The sequence below is a fragment of the Dipodomys spectabilis genome, unplaced genomic scaffold, assembly GCF_019054845.1.
Source record: "Dipodomys spectabilis isolate Male_0828 unplaced genomic scaffold, ASM1905484v1 ptg000188l, whole genome shotgun sequence".
NCBI lineage: Eukaryota > Metazoa > Chordata > Mammalia > Rodentia > Heteromyidae > Dipodomys > Dipodomys spectabilis.
Genome location: NW_024870865.1, coordinates 4846391 through 4857525, shown reverse-complemented (window position 1 = coordinate 4857525; position 11135 = coordinate 4846391). Strand labels below are relative to the sequence as shown.

The 11135-nt window shown below is 45.6% G+C and overlaps 1 protein-coding gene across 1 annotated transcript; it reads right to left on the bottom strand.

Moving 5' to 3' along the window:
* Positions 1 to 233: 233 nt before the first annotated feature.
* Positions 234 to 10359, bottom strand: LOC122121512 (arylacetamide deacetylase-like 3). The gene is made up of 4 exons (XM_042695782.1): positions 10192 to 10359; positions 6119 to 6335; positions 4196 to 4259; positions 234 to 1008 (listed from the first exon to the last, which is right to left on the bottom strand). Exons 1-4 carry the CDS (start codon positions 10357 to 10359, stop codon positions 234 to 236), a joined length of 1224 nt encoding a protein of 407 aa, XP_042551716.1.
* Between the last annotated feature and the right edge of the window lie 776 nt (positions 10360 to 11135).

Sequence of the window (11135 nt, the reverse complement as noted above, 5' to 3'; positions counted from 1 at the left end):
CAGCCTCCTGAGTAATTAGGATTACAGGTGTGAGCCACTAGTGCCTGGCCCCAATTATTTCTTCTACTCTTCTATGCCATTCATTAGGAAGGACATGCATTGGATGATTGTAGAATTCAGACCAAGAAGAAGACAACCACCTCTATAGGGGTGCCCCATTCATTGTCACCTTCATCTCTCAGAGTCCTATGGGACTTGGGTGGCCATAGTGTTCCAGCAGGAAGGAAGGAAGCTTATAACCCCTTGATAAAATGGACAATCAAATTTAAAATTCTCAAGGAGCAGGGAAATTCTAAGCAGCCAAAGCCAAGGGTGTTGAACACCCCATGGAAACCATCTTCCATATGGTGCCAGGTCACCGGTACCCCCAGGTCTTCCAGCCTCTTCTTGTACAAGAGTGAATGGTCCCGGAGCAGGTCATACTCGCAGCTCACAATGCAAGCCTCCGGGAGCTGAGACAGGATGTCATCGGGGGTGATGATGGGCGTGCAGGTTTCACTCCTAGCCATAGCTGTCTCCAGGTAAGCATCTTCATTCACAGGCCCAGGGACTATGGGCCGATAGCCTCGTTTCTTAAACCTCTCAGGGATGTTTTCGTGGCCCAACCACTTACTGTATTTCTTCCAGAATTCGGGAGACAAATGGGTCCCTTTCTTGATGGTGCTTTTCCACCCAGAGCTGATAGCCAGGTGACAAGACCAGCAGTCAAAGATCATGTCCCAGGTGAGGAACGGGATGTTGTGATTCTGCTGGAAGGAGGGACTCTGAAAATCTACTGCTTGCAGGGCGGCATAGATCAGGATCTGAGCCCGGATGCGGGGTAGGCCTGGATGGTTCCGGAGGAGTTTACAAAGCTCAGTTGCCGCCCACCCACCCACACTGTCCCCACACAGCACCACTCGAGCCCGATCTACCCCATACATGTTCAGCGACTTCAGAAAGTGGATGGTGGCCACAGTGCAGTCATTTAGCATGACTGGAAACCTGTACTTGGGTGACATCCGGTATCTACAAAAGAATGGAAGAATGTAGTTTATACGAGAGTATGAGTGGTTATTTCTACCATTTATGTCTGGCATCATTGATCTTGTTGCTATTCAATTTAATTTATTTTTCTTCTGTTGGTCATGGGGCTTGAACTCAGGACCTGGGTGTTGTCCTTGAGTTTTTTTTTTTTTTTTCTTTTTCGTTTTGCTCTACCACTTTGAGCCACAGTTCCACTTCTAGTTTTCTGGTGGTTCATTAGAGATGAGTCCCACAGACTTTCTTGCCCAAGCTGGCTTTGAACTATGATCCTCAGAACTCAGCCTCCCAAGTCACTAGGACTAGAGGTGTGAGCCACCGGCACCTGGCTAATTTTATTCTTATTGCTGTTCATGTGTGCCAGTACTGGAGCTTGAACTTGGGGTCTCAACACTGTTCCTTCGTTTTTTTCACTCAAGTGACTCACAGCTCCACTTAGTGATTTTTGCTGGTTAATTGGAGACAAGTCTCTCTCATGGACTCTTTCTGCCTGGACCGGCTTCATATTGTGATCCTCAGATCTCAGTCTCCTAAGTTACTAGGATTACAGGCATGAGTCCCTGGCTTCTGGCTAATGACTAGCGTTTTTTTTTTGGCCCAAATTTCTTTTGTTAACTTCCTGAAATCTGAGCGTGTGGGGGTAAATATTAGATTGGATGGTGGACCTGATGCCCTGTTTTCTACCCCAGGATTCTAGATTCATTCAGCAGCTTCCAACCCTATGTCTTAACAGAAGGCCAGCCAAGATCATCAGAGCCCTGTCAATCGCTGTTGGCAACAGCTTAGCCATCACTAACAGCAGCTCCATCTTTCTGAACCCACCTGGCGTTGCTAGCCTGAGTGTACCTGTCCCTGCTTCTTGTTTTGTGACTCTAGACTTGCCTGGGTTTTGATTCGAATTAATTTTGCCCTGCCTACAGGGGACTCTTATACACAAATCTCACCAGAGGCCAGCAGAGCTCATTCAGGATTCTAGAATATGGTTGTTCACTAAGGACTTCCCTTCCCCGTAGTTCAGAAGATTCCAGAAATCCAGATTTCATAAGAACTTTCATCTTTTTATTCTTGCATTGTCAGACAAGGGCTTCACTAAGGAGCCCAGGCTGGCCTCAAACTCTCCATCCTCTTCCTGCCTCAGCCTCTTGAGTACTGCACCATTATAGGCATGCACCACCGTACCTAGTCAACTTGTTTTAGAAAACATACTTGTCAGCCGTTTCTAGTCCAATACGCTCATTCCCGGCTCCTGTGGGATGGAGTTGGGACAGAGTCTCCTCATGATTGTGATCATCTCCATCAGAAATCAAGGTATCCAAGTTACTATTCACTGGCAGAATGCTCCTTCTATTGTCTAGCCTCAGTCCCTCCTGCTGCAGGAAACTTACTCTTTCCCCTAAGTCCCTTCCCTTGGGAAGAAAAGGATGTCAATGGGAATAAAAATGTGAAATCAGAAATCAGAACAAAATTATTGATTAAGGGCAAAACCTCTTGGTAGAGAGAAACTCCAGGTCGAATGGCCAGTATCAACCTTAGCCTTTTACATCCTTGCTAAAACCCAAAAGAATATCTCTCTCTCTTTCAACCTTCCCAGGCTAACAAGCTTTGAGTGTATCATGAACACCGGTTGATGACAACCGCAGATAGCCTCAAGATTTATCACGGGTTAAACTGAGCCATTGTGTAAGTCAGAAGCTTGCCCTCACCTAAGGTTGTATTTTGACTTCTGTAATCCAAGAATATGTTCTGACTTTGTAATCAAGTATCAATAGCATCAATAGCATTGGTAGAATCAATCAGGCCGACCAAGTCAAGATTATGTTTTGTTTATGCTTTTGCGACTCAAGGCTATGTTTTGCTTCTGTAACTGCTTGCTTGTTTTGGCAAATGTCACCTGTGTGTGACCCGTTTGCATAAAAATTCCCCATGGAAAACAAATGGGGCTGTTTCCAAAGCTCTGCGAGCTGGAGACAGCTGCCTTGTGACTAATAAAAGGCTTCCAGCCAGATTGACTGAGTGCTGTCTTATCTTACTGGGAAATCAGAATGCTACAATGATATCTTAGTTTGGTACAACCAGAACAGTTAAAAAAAGAGGTCAGCAATTGGACAGAGACTTCCATTCCCCTTATATATTCCCCTTATATTATAGAACCAAGAACTGTAAAGGAAGGACTTTGTCTAGGACTCTCTCTTCCCTCTCTCTCTCTCTCTCTCTCTCTCTCTCTCTCTCTCTCTCTCTCTCCCTCTCTCCCTGTCTCTCTCTCTCTCACATCTGTATGTACATCCTCACTTTTTATTCTCCAGAACTATTCTTACTATAGAAAGCTGGGCATGTCGGAGCTCTAGTAGCGCAATCGGTTAGTGCGCGGTACTTATAAGAAAGCTGGGCATGTGTAAAAGTTTGTAACTGACTTTCATGAATGCTTATGCCTTTGAAGGTTGGAAATCGTAGAAAATACCACTTTTTTTTTCCTGCAAGAACATTTCTTTTCAGGGGACTTCTCTGGATGCCAATTAATCAAGCATCAGACAAGAGGTTCTGGGCTGAGCTAGCTTACATTTGCCCCACCCAGTGTCCACCAAACCCTCTTAGAGGTTCTAGTGTTAGGTGGTAACTCTCTGGACATGTCTGTAACATGAAAAACCTGTTCTGCTCAGAACAAGGCTGCCACCCCAGTTGGGCATACGTGGTTTACACCTGTAATTCCTAGCTACTCAGTACTCAGGATCATGGTTCAAAGCTAGACCTGGCAGCAAAGTTCATGAGACTCTTACCTCTAACTAATCCCCCACCTCCACAAGCCAAAAGTGGGACTGTGGCTCAATTGTAGAGTTCCAACATTCAGCAAACAAACTAAGGGATAGCCTCCAGGTCCTGAGTTCAAGGCCAAGTTGTCACCAAAAAAAAAATTACTCCCACCCCAACCACCAAAAAGTAGGCCCGTAGAGATGTCTGCATGGAGCCCTAGCTGACTTCCAAACAACTGGGCATCGAGGGGCCTCTGTTCCCACATCCCCAAGGACCATGGGGCATGGAGGAGGGTGTGCCTGGCTCCGATTTCCTCTCTCTCCCCTTTTCCTTTCCTCCCTGGCTCCTTCATTTCCCTCGTCTCCCCTATCATCTTCCTGCCCTGTTACTCCATTCCAAACCACTTCCACCCTCCCTTGCTCACCCAACGGACAGGACCACAGAGCCACTCTCCTTGCACAAGCGTAGGCAGATGTCATTGTAAATTTCTGGAAAAGAAAAAGGTTGTCACAGTTACCAGGTAGGCTTTCTATCTCAGCTGTCATGGGCCATCTTCTTATAGGCGGAGTACTTGGGGGGGGGGGGGATGGGGGGGCACTCTGACTAGGTTTGGCTAATTTAATTTGCTTTGTAGCAAACTTCCTCCTCCATCTCACTGACTGCTGCTGACCAATATGACAATCTGGCCTACCACTGGTTATGAATAGAGAGGTGGCTCACACCTGTGATTCTGGCTGCTTAGGTGGTTGAGATCTGGGGATGGCAATTTGAAGCCAACCAGGGCAGGAAAGCTCACGAGACTCTGATCTCTAATTACCCAAAAGGAACCAGAAGTAGAGTTGGAGTTCAAGTGGTACAGTGCCAGCCTTGAGGGAGAAAGCTAATCGAGAGTGAAAGGGGCCCTGAGTTTAAGTGCCAGGACTGGCAGCATGTGTAGACCCTCGCACCTCTCCCCGCCCTCCCCCCCCCCCCCCCCGCCTCACCCCATGACTTTTACAGAGAAAGTAGAAAGCACAGATGAGACTATAAAGCTATTCTCCCCAACCCCCTCAGAGGTTAATCAAGATAAACTGTCTCCATTTTGAATTTTGACTCTTGAATTTTCTTCCCTCCAACCTATCTCTGCTTCTCTTTTTGTTTTGACAGAAACACATACACACACACACACACACACACACACACACACACACACACAATACATGGATTCCAACATCTGCAGATTAAACATACTATAGATGGAAAAAGAAAAAAAAAATGGTGCATCTTCAATGAACACAAATGAGTTCTTCAAATCTTTATGGGGCTTGAACTCTGGGCCTGGGCGCTGTCCCTCAGCTCTTCAGCTCAAGGCTAGCGCTCTACCACTTGAGCCACAGCGCCACTTCCGGTATTCTAGTGGTCTATTGGAGATGAGTCTCATGGAGTTTCCTGCCCCGGCTGGCTTTGAACCGTGATCTTCAGCTCTCAGCCTCCTGAGTAGCTAGGATTACAGGTGTGAGCCACTGGCACCCAGCCACAAATGAGTTCTTTATCTAACATTATTCCCTAAACAAAATTGTTTGACAGCTATTCATATATTTAGTGATTAGGTGTTCACATTGCTCTGGATATTATAAATCATGCAGGTGTGATGTGAGTATATGGGAAGATGTAAGGGTTTTCCTCTCTTTTTGTGGTTTATTGGAGATAAGAATCACATGGACTTTCCTGCCTGGGCTGACTCTGAACCATGACCCTCAGATCTCAGCCTCCTGAGTAGCTGGGATTACAGGTGTGAGCCACCAGTGCCCAATGTGGGATTTCTTTTTTCTGGGAGACAGGGTTGCACTCTATATCTTAGGCAGGCCTTGAATTCTTGGTCCCCTACCTTCAGCTTTCCGAGTATTGGGATTACAAGCATGTGCTACTTTGCCTGGCTTATTATGCTATCCTATATAAGTGACTTTAGTACTTGGCAGTACTTAAGTATCAGCCAGGATTTCTGGAACTCATCCATACTGAGGAAGGAGGGAAGTCTCTCTCTCTCTCTCTCTCTTTTCATCTGTATCTATATCTGATTTATATGTCTATATCTATGTCTCTATAGATAACTCCATTTATATCAAATGAGAATATACACACACATATTCTATTATATATAGTATATATACTATACACATACACACACATACATACAAGAAGAGCTCAGAACCATTTCATATCTCTGTCATCTGAATACTCTGGAACCCACTAACTACTTTGTTGTTCACAGTCCTCATCATGAACTTTCTGTCTGGGAGGATCACAGTTCTTTCAAGTTCTGTTTGCAGGTACTTCAGGAGGCCAGAAGAAAGCAAAAGACTCTTACTCAAGCTCCCCAGGATGGTCCCACCACCATGGTAGAAGACAATGCCGGTCCTGGGTGTGTCACAAGCTGCCCTGGGTTGGTACAGCTTCACAGGGATTGTTCCAAAGTGAAGATCTGTGACCATAACACGTGCATCCTTTTTTAAGGGGCATAGATCGTGTAAGAAACAGACAAATTGGGGTGCAGAACAGATTCTTAGTTTCTCAAGAATTCTTCCCTGTTGGAGAGAGAAGAGGGAATGAGTGAGAAAGGACTCTGTATGAGACATTTTGCATGTCACCAGGAATCCAGCCCTCATAGCTGCATGCCACAGAGGGCAAGGAAGGACTGAGAACTTCAACTAGACCAGGGCTCTCTGCTCACTTCCTTCAGCATCCTCATCACAGCTGCAACAGAAGCCACACCCACTAAGCCAGTCTCCACCCACTCTCTCAGCTCACAAATACATCACACACATATGTCACACCAGGCTTCTGGCCACCCATCAAGGATCTCTCTATGAGGAACCCTGGCTCTTCCATGAGGCTCCTGTGAGCTTTTGTGCTCTACCACTTGAGCCACAACTTCACTTCTTCTGGCTTTTTGGTGGTTAGAGATAAGAATATCATGGACTTTCTTGCCCACACTGGTTTATTTGAACAGATCTCAGCCTCCTGAATAGCTAGGATTACAGGTGTGAGCCACTGCAGGCCAGCTAGAAAAATTTGAATATATAAAATTCATGGCTTTATCAAGGAAGACCATTTCATTTATTTTGTTTTGTTTTTTGTTTTTGTTGTCCCTGAGCTGCTTTTGCTGAAGGCTACCCTCCACCACTTGAACCACAGCACCACGTCTAGCCTTTTCTGTGATTTAATTGGAGATAAGAGTCTCAGGGTTTGCTGCCTGGGCTGGCTTTGAACCATGATCCTCAGATCTCAGCCTCCTAGTAGCTGGGATTACAGGTATGAGTCACCACAGTGCCCAGCTGGCAATTTCATTTGTATATAGTCATCACACTGTTGACGTAAATGTGATCAAATCACATATTTGCTTTCCTGAGGGTAAATAGGAAATGCAGAGAGATCTGATATGCAGTTCAGTACTAGCCAAGTCTCACTAGTAGCTGAGTCTCAGCATTTGCCAGATCCACAATAGATGAAATAAAGATACCATGACAACATCTCTATTATTCTTGGTGGCCAAGTTGCAGCCCTGATGTGACGACAGTGTTGTATCTTAGGAAAATGGAAACATTGACTACATTCCAGTAAGAGATTTGTGGTGCAAATAGGGGTCATATGGGCCTTCTCCCAATTCATGGGCCTCTTGCATTCTGTTCTCTATAGACTCAGGGAATCCAAAGTGAAAAGGCCCAGTTCTCATTCTGCTCTGCTGTGCTTTCCCACTAGCACTGGCCTCGGTGTGAAACTATTTACTTGTAACCTATCTTTGTGTGGGGTTCCTTGTTCATGGATTGGCCCCCTACTATCACTTTATGAGATGAGGTTTCAAGCTCTGTGTAGGTAATACCCTGCCTTAGGAAGGGTCCCTCTGTCTCTGTCTCTCTCCATGGAACTCAAGTCCAGGACCGTGACAAAAAGTAGTTGTATAACACCTCGATTGCCGCATAAATCAACAAATAGTGCTTGTGGAGAGTATGCATGGAGGGGTCACTGACAGATGTGACACACCGTCCAGGCAACTCAACGCACGCCATGAAGTAGGGGCTGCTCTGTTTCTCTACAGATGAAACCAAGTCATTGTAACTGAGAATCTGGACTATGGAATTATGAGAGTCAAGGTCAGGAATACCAGACCTGGTCAGGAATACCAGACCTGGTCAAGACATAACAGCAGATGCTCTTCTCTCTGACTGAAGTTCTCCTGGTAGGAGTACTGCACTTGCAGTCATTTTTTGCTGTGTAAGGAATGAAAAAATATTTTCGGTTTTTAATTTCTGGGCATGATGTGCTGAGTTTTCACTATAGTCTCTTTGCAAATGTTTCAATAAATGACACATGCCGGGCACAAGAAACAGAATGAGCCGGACGCTAGTGACTCACACCTGTAATCCTAGCAACTCCGGAGGCTGAGATCTGAGGGTTGCAGTTCAAAGCCAGCCTGAGCAGGAAAGTTCATAAGACTCTTAGCACCAGAAAACCAGAGGTGGGGCTGTGGCTCTATGTGGTAGAGCACTAGCCTTGAGCAAACGAGCTAAGGCAAGTACCCAGGCCCTGAGTTCAAGCCCCATGGCTGACAGAAACATACAAAATAGACCAAACCAAAAAGAAAACCCCCCAAACAGAAAGAGACTACCATATTACCTAAACAGTTTTCTATCTTCTAAAAGAAAAAGCAGATTTTTTTGTAAGTCGGCAGTCTTGTTCATCTCTTTATGTTAATCTAAGTTGTTACCTGTTTATGCTTGCTGATTCTAGCTACCAAGTCCTCAGTAACTGGAAAAAAAAGCTTCATTTTACCATACAGACTGATGAGGGCTAGAAAGCATGGTGAGGTATAAACAGGGGATAACTTAACTGACTGCTATAGTTTTGATGCTAATGCCCCCAAAGACCCATGTATTAAAGCCTTGGTTCTCAGAGTGGCACTACTAGGAGAGCCTTCAGGAGGTGTGGCCCAGTGAGAGGTCTTTAGGTTATTGAGGTGTGGCTTAAAAGGACAATAGAACCTCAGCAGTTTCCTCTTCCTCTTTCTCCCCCTGACATATGAGGTGTTTAGTTCAGTCACACACCATATACTTTGGGCCAACAAATCATGGACCAGAATCTTTGAAATTATGAATCAAAATGAATACTTTCCCTTTGTAAATTTATTGGCTTGGGTATTTTGTTACAGTCATAGGACATTGACTGACACATGAGAGTGAATCATCCTTTGAATTTTGTGGCTATTATCCAAGTCCAACTTCAAGAACACAGAAGAGGCTGGAACCAACCACCTGAGAGGGATTATGCAGCTCAGAATGTGCTATCAGTCAAGTACTAGTGGCTCACACCAGTAATCTTGGGTACTGGAGGCTGAGATCTGAGGATTCCTGTTTGAAGTCATCCTGGGCAGGAAAGTCCATGAGACTCTTATCTCCTATTTCCTAAGGAAGAAGCTGGAAGTGGGGTCGTAGCTCAAGTGGGAGAGTGTCAGCCTTGATTAAAAAAAAATAAGCTAGGGATTGGAAATCCGGCTCAGTGGTAGTGTACTTGCCTAGCATGCTCTGGATTCAGTTCCTCTACTACATAAACTGAAAAAGCAGGAATTGGCACTGTGGCCCAAGTGATAGAGTGTTAGCCTTGAGCAAAAGAAGCTCAGGGACAGTGCCCAGGCCCTGAGTTCAAGCCACAGGACTGGCAATCATCATCATCATAATAAGCTGAGATATTGCCTGGGCCGAGTTCAAACACAAAAAAAAAATCACACCTTGGGCTGGGAAGGTGGCTCAGTGGTAGAGAGCTTGCCTTGCATGCATGAGGCCCTTGGTTTGATTCCTCAGCACCACATAAGCAAAAAGAAAAAAGCTGGAAGTGGTGCTGTGGCTCAAGTGGTAGAGCGCTAGCCTTGAGCTGAAGAGCTGAGGGACAGCGCCCAGGCCCAGAGTTCAGGCTCCACGACCAGACCAAAATAATAATAATAATAAGAATAAGAATAAGAGCCGGGCGTTGGTGGCTCACGCCTGTAATCCTAGCTACTCAGGAGGCTGAGATCTGAGGATCGTGGTTCAAAGCCAGCCCGGGCAGGAGAGACCGTGAGACTCCTATCTCCAATAAACTACCAGAAAACTGGAAGTGGCGCTGTAGCTCAAGTGGTAGAGCACTCGCCTTGAGCTGAAGAGCTGAGGGACAGCGCCCAGGCCCAGAGTTCAAGCCCCACAACCGACAAAAACAAAAAAAAAGAATAATAATAATAATAAAAATGATAATAATAATTATCACACCAACTACAGATGAATTTGTCATCAATCTTAGCCACATTCTTCGTGCTACCTGTGTTTAGTTAATTCACCTAGAAGCTTCTGTTAAGTAATTTTCCCCAACTCCCTCCTTCACCCTCAGGAAGAGATCATGAAGCACAAAACTCACCCATGTTAATGCCAGCTGGAAAACAGAACTGAAAATCCTCAATTTCACTGGGTGGCCAATGTCTTTGGGGATGTATTCGGTGAAAAGCTGTCTACAGATCACCCACAGTGCCACTCCCAGCCAGCACACACAAGCAGTTGCAAGGAAGACCAGGACCAGAAACACCATATTTCTTCCCCCAGGAGAAAGTCTAGCAGCAGCTATGCTCGGGGTAGACTTTTTAGGATGAGGTCTGGGCACACTGTTTCCTTTATATGACCCAGCCCAGATGAGTAGGAAACTCAGGTGTAGGTGTGGTTGATTCTACATCAGGTCACACGCAGATGAGAAAGTGGTGCATCCAGCTGTCAAAAGAAAGCTCAAGACGCAGCAGGCTTAAAACCTGGAATTGCTACTAAATCCCTGCACCCTTGAGCTCGCTCTAATATATCCTGTAAAATTCTCCTGTCTGTGGATTGTCTTGTGGAACATAATCTCCGTGAGGGAAGGGACATAATTTCAGTGAGGGAAGGGCAGTAATCTTTGTTTTGTATGTACTGTTTTATTTCAAGAGGCTGAATCTTCAGTATCTATAGAATGAGTGGTTAAAGAGGTTTGCCCTTGACACCCACACGGGAAGACTTGAACTCTCTTGCCTTCCTCAATCAGCTCAACAGTTGCTACTGCTGTTTGCAACTACATTCACAACCTTCATTGAAGACTACAATGACAGATGCTGGGGGTTGGAACTTGGCTCAGTGGCAGAGTGCTTGCCTTGCATGCATGAGGCCCTGGGTTCGATGTCTCAGCACCACATAAGCAGAAAAAAAGCCCAAAGTGGTGCTGTGGCTCAAGTGATAGAGCGCTAGCCTTGAGCTGAAGAGCTGAGGGACAGTGCCCAGGCCCTGAGTTCAGGCCCCACCATCGACAAAAACAAATGACAGATGCTGTGACTCCCACCTCGC

Excerpts from the sequence above, each read along its gene's own strand:
- LOC122121512 (XM_042695782.1), bottom strand. The coding sequence starts at position 10,359 with ATGGTGTTTCTGGTCCTGGTCTTCCTTGCAACTGCTTGTGTGTGCTGG. Across the intron at positions 6,336-10,191 it reads TCCAGCTGGCATTAACATGG|GGAAGAATTCTTGAGAAACT; the intron begins GTGAGTTTTGTG and ends TCTCTCCAACAG. Across the intron at positions 1,009-4,195 it reads TCTGTGGTCCTGTCCGTTGG|ATACCGGATGTCACCCAAGT; the intron begins GTGAGCAAGGGA and ends ATTCTTTTGTAG.